Source organism: Micropterus dolomieu, linkage group LG17 (genome assembly GCF_021292245.1).
Source record: "Micropterus dolomieu isolate WLL.071019.BEF.003 ecotype Adirondacks linkage group LG17, ASM2129224v1, whole genome shotgun sequence".
Taxonomy (NCBI): Eukaryota; Metazoa; Chordata; class Actinopteri; order Centrarchiformes; family Centrarchidae; genus Micropterus; species Micropterus dolomieu.
In genome coordinates, this window is record NC_060166.1 from 36,419,011 (window position 1) to 36,443,867 (window position 24,857).

The 24,857-nt window shown below is 40.4% G+C and overlaps 2 protein-coding genes across 4 annotated transcripts in view; one reads left to right on the forward strand and one right to left on the reverse strand.

The window, feature by feature from the left end:
• si:cabz01090165.1 (uncharacterized protein LOC100333421 homolog) overlaps positions 1-6,100 on the forward strand; it is a 368,300-nt gene extending 362,200 nt beyond the window's left edge. For all 3 annotated transcript variants that reach the window (XM_046074209.1, XM_046074207.1, XM_046074208.1), the window contains 2 exons: positions 2,336-2,385; positions 5,132-6,100. The gene's annotated coding sequence lies outside the window, so the exon portion shown is untranslated. The remainder of the gene's footprint in view (positions 1-2,335; positions 2,386-5,131) is intronic.
• Positions 6,101-12,091: 5,991 nt separating this feature from the next.
• Positions 12,092-24,857, reverse strand: part of LOC123985374 (scavenger receptor cysteine-rich type 1 protein M130-like) — a 22,297-nt gene continuing 9,531 nt past the window's right edge. The window contains exons 10-16 of the mRNA XM_046072852.1: positions 20,793-20,921; positions 16,017-16,310; positions 15,121-15,426; positions 14,725-15,027; positions 14,094-14,423; positions 13,559-13,629; positions 12,092-12,199 (exon numbers count right to left, since the gene is read on the reverse strand). Coding sequence (XP_045928808.1) covers positions 12,092-12,199; positions 13,559-13,629; positions 14,094-14,423; positions 14,725-15,027; positions 15,121-15,426; positions 16,017-16,310; positions 20,793-20,921 — 1,541 coding nt within the window. The remainder of the gene's footprint in view (positions 12,200-13,558; positions 13,630-14,093; positions 14,424-14,724; positions 15,028-15,120; positions 15,427-16,016; positions 16,311-20,792; positions 20,922-24,857) is intronic.

Genomic DNA, 24,857 nt, shown 5'->3' on the forward strand with positions numbered 1-24,857 from the left:
TGTATTTTACTCACAAGCTAACAGAAACAGAGGACGTGCAGGAGGTTCTGTTATAGTATCCACATGTACGTCATGTCTCACGGACCACTGCAGCCATGCCGATGCAAAAAGGATAAATTAAGTCCCCAGTTTAACCATTTTATCTAAAGGAAAACCCCTGAGAAACTGTGTTATAATATGATACAAGTATAAAAGCTCCAAGTTTCACTTTCAAAGGTGGTTTAAATAGCATAATTGTAAAAAGATAACAAAATAAGTTATTTTAGGGTTTAAAGTAGTTTAGTTTCACTCTTTTCTACATAGCTGTGAACTCTAAATACATCTTGTGAATGCACATTAAAGCAGTGAAATCCCAACTCAGTCTCTGCTGTTTCCTGATATCTATTTTTACAAGGAGGCCTTTGAATATAATTTGCAGCATAACATTGCCATTGGCTCCATAAACCCTTTCACTAAAATGAAACAAAGTCAAAGTCATTTTAATCTCCATCAGAAAAAGACCTGTGTGTATGTGGAATGGAAGGAAGCAGAAAGACTGCGACAGACGGACGCACTGTGGGTTTATGTTTTGTGAAGGAGAGAAACATCCAGAGAAGAGAGACAGAAGTGAGGATTATGGACTTTATATTTAGTTAGTGAGACAGAGAACGAAAAAAATTACAGAGAAATATGAAGAGAAACAGCCAACAAAACAGAGAGAGAGAGAAGTACAGATGAGTCACGGAGCCCCGAGACACAGTTATTGACAAGAAGAGATGGAGGGATAAAGAGAGATGGAGAGAAGGACCGGGAGATTGGACATGAAGAGGATCAGGAGAAGACTGCAAATGGAAAGCTGAAGCCCAGATATACAGCTCAGTGAGAAAAGACAGAGCAAGCGTCTGTCCGTCCGTCCGTCCGTCCGTCCGTCCCTGATGTATGTTATTGTAAGTGAAATGTCTTTGGGTTTTTGACTGTTGGACGAACAAAACGAAACATTTGAAGACGTCACTTTGGACCCTCCAAACTTGACACAGTAAACAATCAATTGATTTGAGTTATTTGACCATGGAAATTGAAGTTTCACAAAACAATCTTAAGTCAATGTCCACTTACTATCTGTTTCTGGCTCGTCTAAACCACATCTCATGGTTTTCATCAACAATCTATTAATTGTATCTATTCAAGGCCGTTATTTCCACTGGGAGTTTGATTTACTCACCAAAATCTCTCTAAAGAGTGTCCTCTGACTGTGCAGCTGTAATAATGCACTTGAGAAAAGTGCGGCGTTTCTGATACACTCATTTATAACACTTTCAGTTTCTTAAATTTTTTCTTCTCAACTTTATTGCATTCATAGCAATCAGATTAACAAGCTGGAGTTGGGAACTGTTCAGCCCTCTCAGGCTACATTTACACTGCTACGTTTTTGTTTTAAAAAGAAAACGTTCTCCGTCCACACCAGCGTTTTAGTTGTGTTTCAGAGTCGATCTCCATCTATATTTAAAACGAATGAAAACGCGCATCTAGTGGCCGTTCACAGGAAGCAGATTGTACTACTACTCCGCAGTTGCAGAAGATTTGGCGAAAGGAGAAAGTTCTACTACAGACAAAGCGCCACGCCAAAACAAAAACTCACAAAAATGTGAATGTCTGCAGCCTCTGTTTTCGCCTGTCTGCACTCAAACGCAACCCCAGAGTTTTAAACTGAAAACGGGGTCAGCAGCGTTTTCAGACTTTGTTTTAAGTATTTGGATTCACCGTTTTAGTCTTGACGGGAGGTGCAAACGTAGCAAAAGGTCTGCGTCAGTCTTCAAACGGCTGCCCTACGCTCTGACAGCTGCAGACACTTTTCAGGGCTGAAAAACCTGAGTTAATATTCTCTTAAGAGAAGTTATAACTTCACATTAATTAAAGGTAAGGCAGTAAAGAACAGCGCTCCTTAAGATGCAAAGATGCTAATACAACATTATCTACCATTGAAACTAAATGTGATTTTTCAGGACAGAAAGTTCATTAAAGGACTAGTTGACTGCACAAAAAACAAAGATTCAAAACAACAACAACAAGTGCAGTCTCTGCTGATTGTCTGGCAACCTCACGGTGACAAAAAGACTGCAGGAAGTTGCTGCGCCCAGCCATGGTCTGGCACATAACCCTGTAAACCACAACCAACAAGGTATAACATGTTAATTAGTGATCTTTAGAGGCGCTGGTAGGTGGATTTTGTTGCCTTTGGACGGGCCAGGCCAGCTGTTTCCCCCTGTTTTCTATCCATTTATACAGCCTACCCATCTATCCTCTAATTCCATCTTCTTGTTGTGATTTTTTATTGTCGGTTATGTGTGTTTTTCAGATTTACTTATATTCAGCTTCACAGCGCTGGAGGGAGAAGAGGCGGCAGAGGTGAGAGATCAAACACACGCACACAGACACGCAGGTGAGAGGGTGCGCACTCATTGTTCCACCAGAGAAGCTCCAACACAACATCTTGAGGGAGACAGATGTGGAAACACACCAAGCATACTTTAACAGGGCAAGACGGAGAGATGAAAAGGAGGACGAGAGAGTGAATGAGGAAGAGATGGAAAGAGAGAGAGCTGCAGCCATTAGCTGGCCTGGAGTCTGTCTGCCTGTGAGTGCTCTGTAAATATCGCCTTGTCTTAGTAAACAACATTATTCCTCTTTATTGGGCCATTATATAATGCCCTGATCCCCCACAGGATGCAGATTGGTGTCGCTCCATTATGTAAGCTTTCTCTTCCGTTACGTAAGCATTCTCCTCCACTCCTCCTGCTTTCTTCTCCCTCTCTTCACTACTTCTCCATCACTTCCTCGTCACTCTCTCCTTAGATTTTTAACGCTCTTTTCAGTCCTTGCTTATTTGTTTTGCTTTCTCCTTCCTCTTCCTTTTGCCCCTTCTGTTCTGCAACCTTTCTCTCCTTTTCCCTCCTCCTCTTTTTCTCTTCTCTTCATGTATCTTCTATCCTTTCATGCTCCCCTCTGCTCTTATTTATTCTGTCATTGTGCTTTACTTATCCTAACCTTACGTTTCACTTCTCCTCTCTCCTCCCTTTGGTGCTTCTTTTTATTTTTTCTTCTTTATTTCTTTTCTTTTCTTTCCTCTCCTCCACTTATCCTAACTTTTCTTTAACTTCTCTTATTCCACCATCTCCTTTTTATCTCTCCTCTTTTTGTCTGTGCTTTGTCTTGTCCTCTATGACTCTCCTTTCCTAATCTCATCTTTCTTTTCTCTTTTTCCTTTTTATCATCTCCTTTACTCCCCCCCATCTTCTTTTCTCATGCATCATGTTTTGTTCTCCCTGTCTTCTCTTCCTTTTCCATCCCCTCTGTGGTTTCACCTTCTTTGGTCTTGTTTTACTTTCCCCTGTTCTTTTCTCCTTCTTCATTTATCTTCTTCTCTTTTGCCCTTTCATCTTTTCTAACTCCCTTCCTATTCCCTCGTCTATTCCCTACTCTTGTCTCATTTCTCCTCCTCATCTTCTCGCCTCCCTCAACCTTCCTTCTCCCCTCCGTCATCTCGTGAGCGTTGCTGATTTCAGACGGCTTCGTTACAGCAGCTCGACAGGCCAGAGCTCATATCTTTACTGCAGAGCAGACGAGCGAAACAAACCACCGAACAAGATCATATCTGCTGCTGCAGGAGACAGCTGAACAAAACCACACCTGGACTGTAGACCTTAACTTAATATTAAGAGCACTGTCTTTATTTTTCATTACAAAAATGTTTTAATTGCTCTTAATTTGCCAATTCAAGTTTAACTATGATGGTTACTTAGTGATATTCAAACCCAGATGATGCCATGTTTTCTTTTTTTCTGCATCATTACATGTGAAGGACTTTTTTTGTGAATCATTTTGTATCTCCATTCTGAATATTTTCATGATTATACATTAAGTCAAATCAGTTTGCATTTAAATGATGCACAAATAAAAATGTGTTAAATTTACTATCTAAGGATAGAGGGTGCTGTACAAATTTTAAAGACCCTTGAGGCAAATTTTTGATATGTCTTATTGGGCTGTAAAATTTATTAGACTTTCCTTATTTTGTCTAAATTGATCATTCATTTGTGTATTTACTTATGTGGCCATCCTGTCATATTCCATCTTACAATTCATTAGTTTACTGCTTCAATGTTTTATTACATGTTTGCTTTCATTTAAATAGATGTAGCAGCTGAGCTCTGATTAGAGAGTCTATAATCACTCTGGTGGCACATATTATTATTATTATATATTGCACAATCCCCACTTGTCATTTGTATATACACACAGTTGTAGCACAGGTTGAAACCAATGTGATATATTTATTAAACAGATACATAACAGGTCATACACTATGCAACAAATACATATTCATTGAGAATGTTGAGGAATGCACAATGAAGTTAAAAGATAACTTATTTCCATTGTGGTCCTCTGTCCAGGAAAACATTTTAAATACTTTCCTTCCATGACATGTTAATGACTTGAGTTTCTATAAATCTCCACCTGGCCATAGTTCAGTTGCATTTACTGGACTTTGAGGGCTCCCTACTGGAAAACTTTTAGTTGAACTGCTTCATTTTCCTGCACATTTATAAAGTATCTCCCCATGCGCCACAGTACAGCTTTATCGTCTGTTTTATTTACCAGACAAAGAAGAGTGTTGTGATGCCATTTGTTTGCCCACAGTCTGTGTTTCAAGTCCAAGTACAAAAGAGTCTGTGGGTGTGAAGAGGGTAGTTTCCAAAGCAGAGTATAGGCAGGAAATGGGTTTCAAAGCCTGAAATCTCAGCTGTTGGCCAAGCAGTCAGTGAGTCATCAGTACTGAAAAACAACCTTATAGACCTCTGCAGATACTGGAGGGGTTTTTGTTTAATTTTGGACAAGGTGGGAGAGAATATCTGCAATATTTTTCTTTTTCCCAGAAATAAGCGAAACAGCTCCACAAGAGTCCACAAAAAACAAGTTTACTTCTGAGTAGAAAAGAGTGAGAAAAACAAAAAAACAGTGAACAGAACTTTTATCTACCGGTAGTATATTTTCCTGATAAACTGAATTTTTTAAATGGCATATGGTTTATTTTGGGCAAAGTATCAGAATAATCACTCAGTCAATCTGTTTCTCCTTCACTTGTCTTCTTCAGGTGTCCCAGTGGTTTGCATGGTCGCATCCTTCTATTGAGCCCCGCTGATCAGGTAATCATCCCAGTGACACACCCTCCCCACCAGAACTGATGTGAACATCCTTTGGGCAGCCAGAGGAGGATAGACAGCCTTCCTGTTGACATGCAAAAGTCTCCACAATGTTGGAAATCAGATATGGTGGCCGCAGGTCAGGCTCGGGGCTTTGGACCCTGCTCATGTTCGGTGCTTAACTGGGGCTTAAAACCTTGGATCACAGTGAACACGGCCTGGAATCGCTTCTTCTTTTCTGAAGGAAGTATCCAATGATCTGCTGGGGCTTTTAAAGGGTGTTGAGTGGATTTAGTCTCTGCATTTGACAGTTGGAATCCGTGCGGACACTAAATGCTGCTCTGGGAATATACTGAACGGATTACTGTTGATTTGGAAAAAAACGATTTAAAGACATTTTTTCCAGGATCTTCTCGGTTGTGGTTTGTCGATTGACGGTGGCACCGCTCTTCTCTTTCCCCAGCATACAGTCATATGCCAAAGGATTACTGCAGTATTTTGACCGCATTATTACAATATTGGGAGAATATGCAGACTTCCAAAAGCACAACTCTCTATTATCTCTTACGAGATACGATACGAGCACATTGTCAACGTCTTGTCTCAACGCATCAATAATAAACTGTCAAACTAAACGGTCAACTTATCTGGCACTTTAATAGTATGTTTTCATCTCATCTCTCTTCCTCTCCTTCTCGCTCTCTCTCTCTGTCTGTCTCTCTCTTTCTCTCTCATTCATTTTCATGAACAACTGAATAGTATACTCTCCAGTATTAGCAATCTCTCAACTCTTCTGGCTGCGAATGACTTCGATGATGTTGAAATAATCTGTGTCTGCGTCCATGGTGGATCGGTTCTCTCTCTATGTCGGAGTATTAAAAAAAAAAAACTTGGTGTCCCGAGAATGGAGCCGTGAGGAACACCACCGAGGATTTATTCAAAGCCAAACTTAAAGCACACACGTCTGGCTCGACAATTGATGGTGAAAATGGTGAATTCTGATGTTCTGTTTGACACTGGAAAGCAACAGCACCTGTATGAAACAATGGTGAACTTGACCATAAGTGTTCCTAATACTAAAAGCTGGTACTCGAGATCGTTAAATGTATTAAGCGGTTTTAAAAGATGGCCAGCAGAACTTGCGCTGTCCCGTCCCCTCCCTCCCACTTTCTCCCCCTTTGCCGTTTGACAGTGTCTGTGTTTGTATGTGACATACACCTTACAGTCTTCAATGGTTTGATACCCATGATTTACTTTGAATATAACAAAACAAATGACCACAATAAGGAGAAAAAACACGCCAACATGCGAAATGGGGATTTTATGCTTTCATAGATACAATTATGTGGATTTATAATGAAATAAAAAGGTATTTTTCTTGGAGTGTACGTGTTGTTATTCAACAGATCTATGTGTTTCTTCTCTGACAGAAGCACTCTATTTCACGAGAGTGCTACTGCAGTCTGCTTGACTAGTAGCAACAACATCCAGTAGTGGAACAGGCCAGATTTTACTAAGGAAAGAAAACACTGGATCTTTTCACTCAACAGGAAATAATGTTATTTATTCAAATGCATTGTTTGATGAACAAATTAATAAAAAGTCTAACGTGGAGGAGGCCGTTGAAGGGCAACAACCCAGCAGTTGGCCCGTTACCTCCACCTCTGTGCAAGGAGGAGCAGGAGGAGCACTGCCAGAGCCCTGCAAAATCATCATGTCTCGCTCCATCCACCAACGCCACGTTGCACCACAGACTGTCCAGGAGTTGGCGGATGCTTTAGTCCAGGTCTGGAGACTATCCGCCACCTCATCAGGAGCATGCCCAGGCGTTGTAGGGAGGTCATACAGGCACGTGGAGGCCACACACAATACTGAGCCTCATTTTGACTTGTTTTAAGGACATTACATCAAAGTTGGATCGGCCTGTAGTGTGGTTTTCCACTTTGATTTTGAGTGTGACTCCAAATCCAGACCTCCATGGGTTGATAAATTTGATTTCCATTAATAATTTTTGTGTGATTTTGTTGTCAGCACATTCAACTATGTAAAGAAAGGAGTATTTCATTCATTCAGATATAGGATGTGTTATTTTAGTGTTTCCTTTATTTTTTTGAGCAGTGTATATCTTCTTCTTCTTCTTCTTAAAAGTACTAGTAAGTAAACAAAAAGTAACAGTATTTAAAACTTTAAATACACAGGAAATTTCTGAGTGTGTGACCCATCTATCCACCCAATCCACCTCCACAAATGACTTATAAGATTGTTTTTCTGGTGAGGGTGTAAGTATCATGTTGACTTAAGTGTTTGTTCAAAAAACACTGGTTAATCTAAAAACATCACTGAGATTGCCGTGACCTTTTGCGATACCTAAAAGCCACAGAGGGGCTGTTAATCTATAAAATGCACCGTTTGTAACCCTAGATAAAGGCCGACTTAATATAGAGTGATATACATGTCCATTGTAAGTGCAAAACTGAGAAAACAAAGGTGCATGGCACAAGCACAGTCAAAACGTGTATGCTTCTCACACAAAGCAGCAGCACTGATCTTGATCCCATTACACTCCTTAAGTACATCTCTGTCACACAATTATACATACATAGAAAGAAGATGGTTATTTCTATGTGTGTACAGATTAAACTAATGGGATAGGTGTGATAGGTGTATTTTTTGCTACCTGTTTCCCCCTGTTTCCAGTCTGTATTCTGAGCCAACCGTATCACCCCTGACTCCAGCTCTGTTCTCAACATACAGATATGAGTGTGTTGATATTCTCCTCTCACTCTGGGATAGAAAGCAGAGAAGCATATTTCCCAAAATGTTCTATTCTTTTATATCACCATTCTTCTCAGATGACCTTGTGAAAGTCAGACATGCACCACAAAATGTTTAAAATCAGTCGTCATTCGGGCTGAATGATTAATTGCATTTGCGATACTGTGATAAAACGAGATTTTCTCGCAAAGGCTGCGTTCACACTTGTGGTCACATGACACCCAAGTGTAAAGCAGTCTGCAGACGAAGCATCAACTTTGCACGTTACGCTGCACCTTGACTTCTTGTTGTACAACGGCCTTAAGCTTGACAGAAGCTGAAACTACAGAAACTTTAGTGTCACACAAGGAATGAAAGAAGCATGCGCCACCTGCTGGTAACTTCGGACTTGTGAGTTTCAAACCAAACTCACAAGTCCGAAAGAGGCTCAGTCTGCCGGGTTACAGCCAGTGTGGGGGTCTCCGGTGTTGTCGGAGAATTACTAAATTTGTCTATTAAACACGAGAGGCATCACCTCAAACTGAGCGTTTTTTATTTGCTCAGTAGGATACAGAAAAATGGACTGCTAGGAGATTTGAACTGTGATTAGGACTCATTAATTGGTGGTTGAACGGTGGGTTTTGTATTGAGCGCTCACTGTGGTGAACTTTGTTTTTCTTGTCGTGTGTACGTAGGGCGACCTGATGATGATATTATATCATATTATCAAATTATCTTTCTCATATTATCAAAATTTGATATTTCTTCTCCACCAGTGCTCATAATAATAATTTATGCAATTCATGCATTCATGCTAATTTCATCATAACACAGGCCTGGCCTACTAAAAAGAACAGTGTATGTTTAATCTATCTAATATTGTGTTGGTTATAGCGTACACTGATTTATTGCTTGTCTGTTCTGAAGAATACAGATGGTAAAGAGCTTAAAATTTATCTCATATTAAATCGCAATCACAATATTGGTAAAAAAAAAAAAAATCGCTATGCATGATTATTTTCCAAAATCGTTCAGCCCTAGTCGTCGTGACGACTCATCGGAACAAATGATCACGTCTGGATCAACCTCTTTAGGCACGTGCATGTCTGAATAGAAACATGTATTCTTATGTACCGATCAAAAATTCTATAATATTTGTATTATGACGTCTCGTTGACAGTCCATTTTCACTGCCATGTTTGAGTGCATTGACAAACAGTTTCTGTGTTGTTCTTTAAACAACTGATTGTGATTGTCAGTTTTATATACAGAAGCTGAATTCCCTGTCATGGTTAGACGTGTTGGATGTTTTCAGATTGCACGAATTGCTGCTTCCATTACCCAGAAGAGAACTTGTAATGATGACAGGCAGCGCTGCGTGTCATTGTCACCCTTCACAAACCTCTCTAAAACGTCAGCCTGTCAAGACTAAGAAAGGCGACAGGCATTTTTTATGTTTTACAAAGGATTTCCGATGTTTGGCTCGATCCCTGGGTAATATTGGACTTTTGTGGCTCAATATGGCTTTAAATAGTTCAGTTGGCACTTTCACCTGACATCAACTGTTGAGATCCAAGGTTGTAGGAGAACCCTGATGACACTCTCAATTTAGCAAACAGTGAAGTGACAAGGAAGTGTCTTAGCAAACGCATTATGATTTGACACTGTGTGTCTCAGAATCAGAATCAGAGGGAGCTTTATTGCCAGGTAGTGTTTTACACATACAAGGAATTTGCTTCGGTGTTAAGGTGCTACACGCAGACAAACATACAGCTGACATAAATAGATGTAGAAATATATAAATATGTAATAAACAAATGCAAGTTATATAAGAATAACAGAAGAATAGAGAAACATAATACAACTGACAAATAATACTAAAAATAAAAATAACAACGGAACAACAACAATTTACAATTAACAACAAATATGTGCAATGTGCCAGGTTCGTGCATGATATGACATGAAGTGATGTTTACATGTGCAGAGACGATTGTATTATTTGCTCCACGACCATCTCCACTGTCTTCAGAGCGTTGAGCTTCAGACTGTTCTGGCTGCACCAGGTCACCAGATTGTCCCACCTGTAGGCGGACTCAGCCCCACCTGAGATGAGCCCAATGAGGGTGGTGTCGTCCGCAAACTTCAGGAGCTTGACAGACTGGTGACTGGAGGTGCAGCTGTTGGTGTGCAGGGAGAAGAGAAGGGGGGAAAGAATGCAGCCTTGAGGGGAACCGGTGATGATGGTCCTGGAGTCAGAGATATCAGAATCAGAATAATACCGTTGTTTGTCTCAATTGTCAGGTGATGCCGTGGTTCACTTTCACTCTGTGAGGCTTTAGCTTCTATCTCTCTCGCATCAGTTTTACAGCCTAAATATAACCTTCAAATGCATAATGCAAACCATTCTGTCTCCTTCTCATGAGATCGCTTTATTGTTTTTCCAGACATTTTACAATATTTCTCCAGTGGCAGCGGCGTAATAAATCCAGTCTATAACTGCTGGTATCAGCAGTAAGTTAGCCAGCGTTAGCTCACTAACATTACATTAGGAACAATCCACAGCCTACATTTTTCTGGATTTATTTTAGGTTTTGGAAAGGGAATAGGTAAAAAAGGTAGCGACTGTAACTCTTACAAGTGTTCGACAACAACGTGGTCGAGTGTTTTGGTTCAGTCCCACGGCACTCATCAATCTTTTGAGCAGCAGCAGCTGTTTTCAGAAAACAAATGTTCTAATAAACCAACTGTACACAGCCGTCAAACAGCAGACAGACGGACACAGTTAGAGACTTGAAGAAAGTGGAACATCTAGCTGCTTGTTTAGAGTTTGTCAAACCTGAGCTAGTGAATAGTGGACGTCCATGCACAAAAGCACTTATCCAAATGATTAATAATGTTGCTCTGCATTTGCTGGATGTATAAATAGGCACTTGTTTGCAAACCACAACTTTCACCATAAAAAGGTGATAATATGTTAGACAACGGAGATTGGACCCAAACACAGAACATGCAGACTGGTGCACTTCAAGGATTTATTGTGCATAAATGAGCTGGCAGGCAACAAACAGGCAGGTACAGCAATAAAAGAGGAGGGAAACTCCGAGGGCATCTGGGGAAGACCTAGAGGATAGCAGGTCTGGGGGGCTAGAGACAGGGTCAGAGAGCATAAACTGTGACAGATGTTGTGTTTGCAGGTTGTTCCTCTCCCCCTGTGGCTGCTTTAAGTTGTTTTGAGTCTGAAGTTTGATTGATTATCAAGTTGACCGTCTGCATTAATACTTGTTTACTGCTGTCTAGTACAGAATGACTGGTCAACAATGTGTGTTTTTCTTGTCAGCACATTGCAGACTTTTCCCAGTAACCAAGAGGTGACAGCAGGGAAAACAATCATTCCAGCTGAAATCCAGAAAAACTACTAACCACGTTCACCGCTCACTAAATAACAGCTTAGTGAAACTGCTGCAGCAGAAAGACACTCTGTAATAACAGCAAAATCATCCACACAATCCAGCCAATGCAAGCTTCATTTATTGTGATACAAAAGCTGTTCAGAAACATCCACTTAACAAGAAATGATCTTTGTATTTTGGTTTTAATGGCTCAAACGCTCTAATGGCTCTCGTCGACTCCTAACTATTTACAGATTCACAGTCTTTCAATTATATCGGACAAATATGTTAAGCACAGTCAGTAGAAGCATCAAAATATTACTTAGCAGCACAAATATTCCTAAAGGTTAATGTCAGTACTGCAAATAGTTACTTAAAACAAATAACATTTCACTTATAATCAACTTTATTAATTCATAGAACTCTGTCACCATTACTCACATATTGTTTTCAGCATGTAAAGAATATAGATTTTGACCATCTACAATTGTAACAACTGTAACCTGCAACATGCACTTTCTTTCCTGTGTTAGTACGATGGTGAGTTTTTTTATTTTGCTGTTTCGAGCCTGGCTTAGCAGATTAAATAATACAATTATAATTACTTATAATTAAATTTCTTTCCCCTTTGACCCTAGTACTGAGTCTTATCCCACACCTGGACTTTGACGCATCAAGATTTAACACTGAATTCAGAAGAAGACTGCTCTGATGTGTTGATGTGTGAGAGCTGAGCAGTCCATCTGGGTGTGCACATTGAGGATCCTACTCTGTTCCCCGGGCTCCTGCCTCTTCACCCAGCCGGTCTTCAGCACCACCAAAGTGATCCAGCTCAATGTTGTCCTCTCGTCTGGGCATTTGCTCTTCGGTCGCCTACAGAGACATGGCACAAAATAGTTTTAAAGGTTCAGCGTGTAACATTTAGTGGCACCTAGCTGTGAGGTTGTGAATTGAAACCATTTGTCCAGCCTACCACAGCCCCGTAACCTTTGAAAGGGCATAGGACAGCTATGGTGGCTTACACAGCACAAAAGGTGTCTCTTCTGAGACAGCAGAGAGTGGGGTTGGACACTGACAGATAACATGGAAAATGTAAGCCAAGAGTGTGAAACACTGTCACTGTTCCATTATAAACCACACATTAAATAAAGTTTATACAAATATTGAAAAGGGAAACATGTTTATTCTCTCCTCGCCAAAACTCCCCGTCAGCAATAATATCTGGGCGGCGGTAAGATTATGTTGAAAAAAATAAATAAATAGGTGCTAAAATAGATCACAGTCATGACAGTAACAGTTACTCACATAATCACTTCCTCTTTAGTGGTTTTGCCTACAAAATAAAAGCATGAGACGCTTATTTACTGCAATTCTGTATTTGGAGTTGAACTGAGCTTTTACTTTGAAAAATTCTGAACGACACTAAAAGAGTCTGTAGCCTGCTTGACACCCCTCTGAAAGAGCCGTCAGAGAACGTGATTCCCCTGAATGTCCTCTGCCTGGAGATACTGAGGAAATGAAAAAGCGTTGGATGATGGATGCGGATCAAACACCGAAACAAAAACAGTGCAGCACATGTTGTGATCTGAGAAACATTCGCTGCAGAATCCATTTGTTGCAGAGAGAGAGGGGAAAAAAGCTGTCTCAAAATCAAGCACTCAACCCTTTGTTTGCAAATCCTCCATCTTACCAACTGAGCTAACCAAACAACATGTTGATTTAAGTTATGACTTATATTATCTGCAGTATATTATTATTACTTCTTCTTCTTCTAACATACGAATCAAAATAGTGAAGAGTGGTTGCAAAAGAAGTCCTACTGCATTAATGACAATGACAAAATTACCATACTTCTCTCTTGATTTATTACCTCAGTAAACATTTTTCTTTTGAGTTTATGGGCCCAGTATGATGTTCATTTAGTAAAGTATGATCCCATTTAGAGTAAAACAGACGATAAAGCAGGGGATATTTTAGGGCGTGGCTACCTTGTGATTGACAATTTGATCCCACGGCAACCTGTATCAGTCAGCTGTTAATTTTTGTTCAATGGAACACGTTTGTTTCAGTTCAACATGTCATGTTAACTGATTTAATCCTGTCCCATGCTCCACTGAACGGCTTTTATTGTGCAAAATCGGTGAAGGAAAACCAAACTGTGATCCCAAGTACATTGAATACAGGGTTCTTCAGTATTACATCCCTACAGTTGAACATTGATGTGTATAGTACCTTGCAGTAGAAAAACAGGGCAGCACTTAAGACCACAATCAGCAATAGGACAACCAGTCTGATCATCAGACCTGTTAAAGAGGCTGAAAAAGATTCACAATTATTGCACCAGTTCATACATGAGCATGTATGCAGCACAATTTTGAAAACTGTATGCTGAGAAAACAAATATCACAAATCACAAGTTCTCATCGTGTTTGTTATTGTACTCTGATTTGCAGTACTTGCAGTGTTACGATTACACCCTGTACATACTTCTACATCTCTCAAGAATCTACCACTGGAGATCAACAGTTTGAATTCAATAGTTTAAAATCAAATTTGTTGCTATAAATCTTGTTTTTGCTGACATTTAGTGGATGAGTTTCCCACAAAGCTGCACATTTTCCAGATGGAAGTGAAGACTTTTGTTACTTCATTAACACTAAATATGTTTTCAGGCAGTCAAATAATTGTATAAACCAGCTGATTCAGATTCTCAGGGACTCAAAGAAAAACCTATTCCCTGTTGGGCCCAGATTACCTATGAAGTTACCTGACACAGTGAGATGGAGTGGCTGGCTCTCAGAAGAGAAGTTGTGGGAGAAAACATAGATGTGATAAACACAGCTGTAGTTCCCTTGGTGGGTGTGGTCTGCAGCAGAGAACAGGAAATGGGCAGAGTGATTGACAGCTGGCAAGGTGTAGTTCTGTGTTGTGTTGGAGTTGGTGAAGATAAGCTGGAAGGAGCCTCCAGGATACTGTGGCAGGATGGAGCAGCTGATGGTGAAGGTGGAGCCCATGAGCACCTGAAGCCCCTGCTGCTTGGCCTCAGAATCCCCGTCAGTGTAGGTAGAGAAGGAGATGTTTGGCCGAGCCAGAATATCTGCGAACACGGTGGGAGATGAAACATTTAGTACGCTGATTCCCTGTTGTTGTCTGCATAAATTTCAAGGCACTAATGTTTGTCTATAGAGTGACCACTTACACGGTACCCCCTACTTGAGCTCTCTTATTCAGGTTTATGAGCCCTCTCATTCTCTACAATAAGCCAGTGAACAAGAAGTAGGCTCTTTGGCACTGCACAATGGAAAGGAGGAAATCTCAATCTCAATGCTGCCTTTTCGATTTCTATGCAAATATGCCTAACTGCATGCACCTGCAACAATCTGGCACAAAGGTGTTACCTGAGCACTTGAGCTCCAGGTTAAAAAGTGAAGAGTCAAACTTTGTAGATACACATTCCCTTATTGCAGACTCAGACTGAAGACAACTTGCTGTAATCCACCGGAACTGTCCGTAAAAGTTACCCCTCCTCTGCCCTGTCCAAACAACAGAGCCGCAGTCCAGTTGTTCACACAAAACATCTGCTGTCTTTAGATTCCAGCCAGACGTTTGGTCGTCCACTTTTCTCCACCGTCTCTGTTGTTTCAGCTCCAGTTCACCAGCACAGCGAGTGGATCCTCCCACCAACCGGACATTATCGGGCTCTGGGCAAGCAAATAGCATTTCTTAAAAATAGATGAAGTAACATTTATTAAAATGTAAAATCAATCCAAAACAAAGCACAGGTCCTCTCCTACCTGAGCAGGTGAGTTCAACAGCTTTGCCAGATGAGCAGGTGTCTCTAGCTGAGCCTGAGCTTCCACAGTCCAGGAGAGCAGACTCATGGCCTCCACACTGGAACTCTTTTGACCACACTGGGGGCTCCACCTCTCCATACAGCGCCCCCTGGAGGACTGAAGGAGCCCCACAGCCAAGCTCCCTACAGACCACCTCTGCATCCTGCTGGTTAAAGTCATCTTCACACACTGAGGACCACGACTGGTTAGACTTCACCTCCAGTCTGCCTGAACACAGACGAGTCCCATTAACCAGCCTGACAGAGTCTGAAGAGGAAGAGAGCGAGAGACACAGAAACACAGACAGTTTGGATTTGAAAATACAGTTCATGGGGCAAAGCAAAATAACACATTACAATATGATGAAGTGGTTTTTTGTCTGTGCATGTTTAAAGAGCATTGTTTCTCTGCTAATGAAGTTTTCCTTTGTCTTTGTCTTTGGACTTTGTTCTTTACCCTTTCACATATGTTCTTTCAACTTTCTGGAAGGGGAGAAATAAGGCAAGATCTCTTTGTTGATTCCTTAGGCCATTTTTACAGTTGGGAATAAGGATGACGGAAGTCCGTTATCCTTATTCCCAACTGTAAAAACCCCACACAGCTTTTCACCCCACCTTCACGTGGTCATTTGAAAGAGATATGAGTTCCTTTAGTGGCCGAACAACACTGTAGATTTCAAAACAACCAGCCTTAATATAGGTTTGACCATTTCTTTGAGAGACATCACAACATAGGGCAACATGCAGACGTGCAAAGAGGCTATTTCGATCGTCCAGACAGTCTTTAAATTGAATCCTAACAGTCTCTGAGTTTACTGGGGATTTGTGTCTTTGTTTATTGGTTACTGATGGCGTTACCTGAGCAGATGATCTCCAAATTTGTATGAACAATCATGGACCTTTTTGTTAAACATTTCCTCAGTGTAGATTTAGAATTTAGACAGGAAGGCGGGATTCTCCTTGAAGATGAAGATGTAGGTGATGCTGAGGAAGCCTGAACCGCAGAACCACAGTCCAGCTGTCTACAAACTTCATCTGCTAACTTCAGGTCCCAGCCACGGTCATCCACTTCTCTCCAAACTCCCTGGCTCTTCACCTGCAGCAAACCAGAACAGCGGCTGGATCCTCCCAGCAAGCGGATATCATCAATCTCTGAATGCAGGTAAGAGTGTAATTAGTAAAATAATGTCTTGTATTAATCTTAATATATTTCTGCTTTTTATGTTTACCTTTTAAGCTATCATCTTCCTCTCTCTGGAGACCTGAGGAGAATCATAAAATAGTGATTTCATTTAAATCATTAAAAGTGTCAATAGAATTTTTCCTGCTCTGAACAAGTCAGACAGAAAAGTTAGGAAGTTGTAATATAACCAAGCCTTTAAAACAGATCGAGGGCTCCCAAACTTATGGTTCAAACTTCAATCTGACCCAAACCATATTCACAGAGGAAGGAAATGTGCAACATCCCAGTGTGGAAGACATACTTAGATTCTCAAAGAACAATACTGAAAAAATCCTCATGACGCATTATATTCACGGTAATCAGAAACCTTCATAATGGTGGTGAAAAGTAACCAAGTACATTTACTCAAGTATAAATCTTATTAGAGTATGGGGATATTAACCTGAGCTTGAAAATATCCATTTTACACAGATATGTACTTTTACTCCACTTCTACGAAGGATTAAGTCAGTCCGTTGTATTTCAAATGCCGTACTTATTATTACATTATATTACTACATTTATTTGACAGCTACTGGTTACTTTAGAAATTCAGATTTTACACATAAAGCTCATGATCACCAAACAAAACAATGCATTATTATGGATTAAACTGTCCAGTGGTATATTAAGTGGTAGAGCTAAACCTTGAGGAAACTAAATACGCCCATGCTTATTACATACTTATTACATACATATGTACATTGAGCAAGTTCTTGTTTGCTGTATTTAATCTTCCCAGTCTCTCCATAGCGACAGTGACTTTCCAAATGTGAGAGGGATCACTCGTAGCGAGTAATAAATTACATTATCACCTCGCCTTGCATTCCCCTCGGTGCTACAGAGCATTTTAGCATGTTTCAGGTCTTTGTTTGGGTTTTACAGCCTGAAACTTTACTCACTGCTTTCATCATCAGCAGGCAGCTGATCCAGAGAAAACTCTCTACAGAGCCTCTGTACACTAACGTAGAAGCAAACAGCAGACAGACGCAGTTAGAAATAATATCAGTTCTACCAATATCACTATGGAACAATTTCTTCTAATGCATCATGTCAATATCAGCCATGAATCATGATTTGATCTAATATATGAAATTGTCTGAAAGTGTATATATGTGTATAATGGGGGGACATGAGCAGTCTCAACATTTTCATTAGTTAAATTTCCTGTTTGGGGAGCCTGAAGGGGAAAATACTATTAATTATTTGCCTGATTTGAATGGTTTTTAGACTCTAGGTTTAGGTTCTTTGCACTGGTTGCCAGTTTCTTTTAGTATTCATTTTGAAATCCTAGGCTGCTCATTACTGACACGATTCTACAGGTCTAAAGACGCCAGGCTGCAGGGCTTCAGAGAAAAACGGGAACCTACAGTTAAGAACTGCATGATGCTGTTTCTAGCAATGAATTAATGAAGTACGTGTGATTTTTATGTGATGGCCGTCCCCTAAATCCTCTATAAAAATATACACATGAACAATACACTTTTTGGCTGTGGAGACCATTGAGCCCGTCTGAAAATGTGAAGTAAGCTCACTCAAAGACAGTTTTGGTTTTTCATCCTTATTTAATAGAGATTTCCATGTAACACCTACCTGCTGTCCTACACAGGGGAGGTAGCAGAGTTAGCAGTGAACGAGGACAACAGAGCAGAAAGACATTGGTTAAAAAAATAATAAGGAAATTAACAACACTGCAAGTGATGTGTTGTTGCTGTTTATACTTTTATATTCACATTTAACATGTCTGAATTTTCTTTTTTTATCTAGCAGCATTCAGCCGGTTGATGAAATAAAGAAATAATACAATAATACTAAAGAAGTGCAGAAGGAGTACTGACATTTGTGGATAAAGTTCATGGTTTTGTCCTCAGGGTCTGGAACACCAAACTGTAAAACCACTTCTCTGCTGTTGGACTGTGCATTGAATCAAGTAGGAATCAAAGGGGGTAAAAATAGGATCAGGAGTGTCACAGATCTGAGTTTGGAGGTAACAGCTGTCTAAAATCTTACACTTGTTTCACTATTCTTATATCTGAATGTGAAACGACCACCTCTGAGATACTACTCTTTCCTCTGAGCTCCGGCCTCTCCACATTGCCAGCCTTTGTATCTAAACCACCAAGAACGTACTCATTAATCACAGTGTTCTTCTTTCATCCCGGGCCTCTGGCTTTTACTGGCCTGGAAAGAAAACAAACATATTTTATTTTTTCTCAAATAACTGGTTTCTGTTAATTAAACACATCATGCTAAGTTCTTAATTTAACCCATTCCTCCCCTGAATAAATGTGTGTACAGTACCTTAGAGTTGAAGCAGAGGGCAATAATAAGTCACATCACACCCAGCAGGACAACAAGTCCGATGATCAACTCTGTTAGAGACTGAAACAGATGTAAAATTAGCACATCTGATCATCTGACATGACATTTTAATTAAAGGTAAAGATGCTTTCAGTCACTTGGAATTATTAAATAAAACTAATGGTCAGTATGTATCATGTTTTATTATTAATGATACAGATTGTTAACTCATACGCGAAAATCATGCAATGGCAGATTGACTAATTGATGCTCCCACAGTAGTTTTTAAGGAAGACACTGTTTTAATATTTTTTAAGAATACACATTGTTATTCTTTTAATAATTTACTCTTTTTACTACATTTTTAAATCTTTATCAATCTAAGGAGATCTCGGGCCTCACAACCAAAAACTTAGGTGGCGTTGTCGGCCTGTTTTAACAGAGAGCTTTTACCCTGGTTACACGAGGAACTGAATATATAATATATAATATAATTTGAGTTGAATAAATGGACAACAATGTGTCTAAAAATATCTTAAATTGTTGTTTTGTGACAATCTGGCATGTATGCGCTTTAATTTGTAGTTTTCACCGAAAATGTGAGAGTTCAAAGAGCAGAGGATAGAAAGAAAGAATCAATCCAGTAAAAATTCAGAAACGGTACTAACCAGCATTCACTGCTCACAAAACAGCAGCTTAGTGAAACTGCTGCAGCAGAAGGACACACTATAATAACAAGAACATCAACACAAGTCAATGCAAGCTTCCTTTATTGTGATACAAAAGCTCATAGTTTAACTGTTCAGCCCCTCATGTCTCAACTCCCACAGATTATTATTGGTTGATTGATTATTAAACAGTTAATTCAGAAGAACGCTGCTCTGTTGTGTGAGAGCTGAGCAGTCCATCTGGGTGTGCACCGTGGGGATCCTGGTCTCCTGCCTCTTCAGCACCACCAAAGTGATCCAGCTCAATGTTGTCCTCTCGTCTTGGCATTTGCTTTCTGGTGGCCTACAGAGACATAAATGGTTTTATGTCTTTAAAGGTTCAGTGTGTAGGTTTTAGTGGCATCTAGTGGTGAGGGTTGTGAACTGCAACCAACTGCTCAGCCACTGTTCACCCTGCCCTTTGCGAACACGCAGGAGAAGCTACAGTGGCCGACACGCTCTGTGCTCCATTTGTTCGCTCTGTAAAGCGGTTTGCCCGTTTGGGTTTCTGTAGAAACATGACTGAAAAACTGGAAAAGGCTGCAGACCCTGTTTTTGTCTTAAAAATTTTGAATATTAGAGCAGAGAGGCAAAAACAGTGGACTTTGAAAACAAACATTTGGCTTTTATCAAACATTTGGTTTTTATCATTCACGGCGTATCTTTCCCTGATTTGTCAGGCGCCTGTCACTTCCCATGATGCACTGAGCTCCTCTCTTCTCTTCTTTCTCTCTATCTGTTGCAAACTCATCCCATTAATGCGTGTTACTAACTTAACTTCTTCCCTTTATCCGTAGTCTTTCTCGTCCCACTCCTGTCTGCAGGTGTTTCTGGCTCTGGAGCTGTGGAGTTGGATCTGTGGTTGCTAGTCGCCTGCTGCTACCATGTTCCTGCTCGACACCCTTTGCTCCAATTGTTATTATTATTATTAACATTACTATAATTTTCTGTACCATTATTCGTTGTCAGCCTGTACCACTACTACCTGTTCTGCCTTAATTTATATGTGGATTTTGTGATGCTATTCTTTGTTCGTCTCTACTAATATGGGCTGATTTTTGTATCAGTACAGACTGAATTTGAATCATTTAGAATTGAATTTGAATTGCTCAACTTGAATACTTGCATTAAAAAACTGAATTTGAATTGCTCAACTTGAATTTGAATTTATTAGTTTGAAACCGAATTCCAATAAACTTTTTTATTTGTGTCTTTGTGTGCTTTCACTTTCAGTTCTCGCAATACAAATTCAATTCTCTAAATTCAATTTCAATCCACAAGATTCAGTTTTAAGGTCACAGGCAGGTCAAGGTCCTTGAGGAAGAGCAATCCAGTGCAGATGCACAGAGCGCTTTTTCGGGCCAATCAGCACGTTTGTTTTTGACCATTTCCTGTATTCCACACCAGCAGCCTGTTGCCCCGGCATCTCTTTCCCATCTTTAAACCACTTCACTTTGAGGTCTGGGCTACCAGAAATTATGCACTCCAATGTGGCTGAATCCCCTGCAGTCACACTAATGGATTCTGCAGGTTCTGGGATAAGACAGACCGATTAGGTTTTAAGATGTTAAGACACAAAAAGCTATAGAACTCCACATCGGAGCAAAAATCTGTACAAGACTCTCTGTCTCTAAGTCATCTGACCTTGCACAGTCAATGTAGCTTTGCATTTTTGTTGTCCAGCTGCATTCTCAGCTTGGCACAAATACTTGCCGCCATGGCTGATGGCCACTATTGTTATCGACAAGCTAGCAACATTGTTCTCAAACACCATCGTGATGTTTGGATCGATTGATTAAACCTCAGACAATAATACAGTTTTATTAAACTAGGGTTTACTAACCTTTAACTTTAGCTATGGCCTTAGTGGTAACTTTCCCCACATCGTTAGATATGACACACTGATAATCTCCAACATCAGTTATCTCCTAAAGCACACTCTAGGTTAAGTAACTACTAGTTTGTTTGTAACTAAATCAGCTACTAACATGGGTTGCTCCAGAATTACTTGGGCAGACCTTCACTAGATTAACTTGGGCGTAAGCCGTAACTATGGCAAGTGGCCGTGTGCATTAGCTTTCTGGCTATGTAGCCACTTGGCACCTTAGCACATCACAGTAAAGATCGATATTGAAATATCATATCAATAAATTCTGTCTCTACTGGATTAACGTTACGGTGTAGCTAAATGACATGCAGTTAATGAAATGTTATGCTGAGGGACAGAAAAGCGGCAGTTTTACCGTTAGTGAGTAATGCTGTGACAGATCTACTCATAGCCTGTGTAGAAGTTAGAGTTATTTTGTAAATTATCTCTGTGGTGCAACTGTTTTTTTTTTCAGTAAAGCATAAATCACATTAGTAATAATTTACACTAGGCTAATAACTAGGCTAAGTTTGAACACACAGCTGCTTTAACGGGCTGCTCAGCACCTTGTCTGTAAGTTAGTGACGTTACTGACCATTTCACAAAGAGGACCAGTGACAAAACAAACCAGGATTCACTTCGGGACGGAAGGACAGGGATGGGTTGAAGCCGACTTCAAACTTGGAACATGTAAGTTGTGGTCTTTATATGCAGTTTTACTGTTATACAATATGTTAGCCGGGTGAACTTTCCTGCTTGCAGGCTGCGTGGCTAATGTGGATAAGCGTCTGTTCCACACACTGAGCAGTGTTGGAGTAACGTCATTTCGTACTGAGAGACAGTCTAGAGGAATTGTGTGAACGTTAAACCTTGTATGAAGTAAATTAAATAAACACAGTAGTAGGTGTGGTAAATTGCTTTATAGGGATTTTACAGCAAAGCTAACGTTTGTCACGTTAGCAGCGTTAGCATTGAGCATGAAGCCCATCAAAACACCACAGAAGTCAGTGGGATGTGGTGAGTTACGTTTTGTGGAACCACTGTATCGCTAACGTTAGCTCTGCTTATTAAGCTGTCTTCTGCTCTCGATGTTCGCTGGTAACGTTATGTGGGTTTGGTGTTGTGTGTAGACTGGCAATGCATTAAGGCCCATTTAGCCAATAAAATACAGGGAGGTTGAAACTACCAGTACTCTAATACCTCAAATGGTAAATTCAGTATAATGTACATTTCCAGAGGACACATCATTTCATAACAATACAGTAAAGTGATACTCAGCACTCTGCTGCTCTCAGTTTGTCATTTTAACATAATACTCTGTTTTTATTCACGTTATTTCAACCTGTTCTCACTCCCAAGTTGTCCCATATGGATGCATGGTAGATGCATAGTTGTTAGTTTGTGACTGGGGATCCCTTTACCATCATAGTTCAGTGCATTGGGGGAAGCCCTGTAGCATTGGTAAGGGGTGGATGGAGGGCCAGAACCCGGACTTTGAACTAGGAGACCGGTGTTCATGTCCCAAGTGAAATAAAAAGTCAACATTAAATATTTTTATTCAGGCAAGTTACGTAAATTAACGCAAGTGACGTTAGTTAACTTACGTGTTAACTGACATACGTAGTTATTTTAATCCAAACCATGATCTTTTCCTAAACTTAACCAAGTACTTTTCATGCCTAAACCTAACCAAACTGCAACGTTTCACGACTTTAATAATGTGCCGTTTCAAAATGCCGATGTTTCGAAATGCTAGCGTTTTATTTTGAAAGTCTAACCGGACATTGCATATTTATTATTTGTTAATCGTTGCTAACTTGACCGCAGAGCCCTAAATAAATGACGCAAAAGGGCTACCCAGGTTGTTAAAAGGCGACGCCAATGGGCCTTGACCAAGCGTTAATTTGTGGCGAGTCGGGAGTGAGAACATGTTGGTTATTTCTAATTGCTTCTACTTTTCTATTGGCGCTATCTCCCGTGAAAAACTGCATTTACCACAGATGTTTTGAACTAATAGTTTAATTTAGATACATAGTAGCTCAAAAGTTTTGCTTCTGTTTTCCCGCTGGGCCAAACACATACCAAACTGTGATCCTAAGTACATTGAATACTAAATTTTGGATATTACATCCCTACAGTGGAACATTGATGTGTATAGTACCTTGCAGTATAAAAACAGGCCAGCACTGAAGACCACAATCAGCACAACCAGTCTGATGATTAGACCTGTTAAAGAAGCTGAAACAGATTCACAATCATTAAGTCAGTTCATGAGCAAGTGTGCAGCAGTTTCCTTTTTAAGTTTTTCAGCTTTTATGTTTTTAACTGTGGTACACTCACAGTAACTCAAATAGCTAATCAGTCAATCACATGGCAGCAACTCAATGCATTTAGGCATGTGGATGTGGTCAAGACAACTTGCTAAAGTTCAAACCGAGCATCAGAATGGGGAAGGAAGGGGATTTAAGTGACTTTGAACGTGGCATGGTTGTTGGTGCCAGACGGACTGGTCTGAGTATTTCAGAAACTGCTGATCTACTGGGATTTCCATGTGCAATGATCTCTTGAGTTTGCACAGTACAGTCCAAAAGAGAGAAAATATCCAGTGAGTGGCAGTTGTTTGGACGAAAATGCCTTGCTGATGTCAGAGGACAGAGGAGAATGGGCAGACTGGTTCGAGATGACAGAAAGGCAACAGTAACTCAAATAACCACTAGTTACAACCAAGGTATGCAGAATACCATCTCTGAACGCTGAACACATTGAACCCTGAAGCAGATGGGCTACAGCAGCAGAAGACCACACCGGGTGCCACTCCTGTCAGCATAGAACTGGAAACTGAGGCTACGATTTACATAGACTCACCAGAATTGGACAATAGAAGATTAGAAAAATGTGGCCTGGTCAGATGAGTCTCGATTTCAGCTGCGACATTCAGATGGTCGGGTCAGATGGTAGGGTCAGATGGTAGGGTCAGATGGTAGGGTGTTGCCAAAATGAAAGCATGGATCCATCCTGCCTTGTATCAACGGTTCAGGCTGGTGGTGGTGTAATGGTGTGGGGGATATTTTCTTGACACACTTTGGGCCCCTTAGTACAAATTGAGCATCGTTTAAATGCAACAGCCTACCTGAGTATTGTTGCTGACCATGTCCATCCTTTTATGACCACAGTGTACCCATCTTCTGATGGCTACTTCCAGCAGGATAATGCACCATGTCACAAAGCTCAAATCATCTCAAAGTGGTTTCTTGAACATGACAATCTCTGGTACTGCCCTAGAATGGTTTTCATCCTACCTGTCAAATAGGAAGTTTTGTGTGTCTGTAAACAACTATGTCTCCTCATTCTGTCCAGTTAAATATGGTGTGCCTCAGGGGTCGGTCTTAGGACCCATTTTGTTTTCCTTGTATCTGCTTCCCCTTGGACATATTATCCATAAACATGGCATTTCTTTTCATATTTATGCTGATGACACACAAATATACTTGCCCGTCAGATCCACAGACCCTGGAATGCTGAGTTCACTTAACAACTGCCTTTGTGAAGTTAAAAAATGGATGTCAAATAATTTCCTCCAGCTGAACTCAGACAAAACAGAA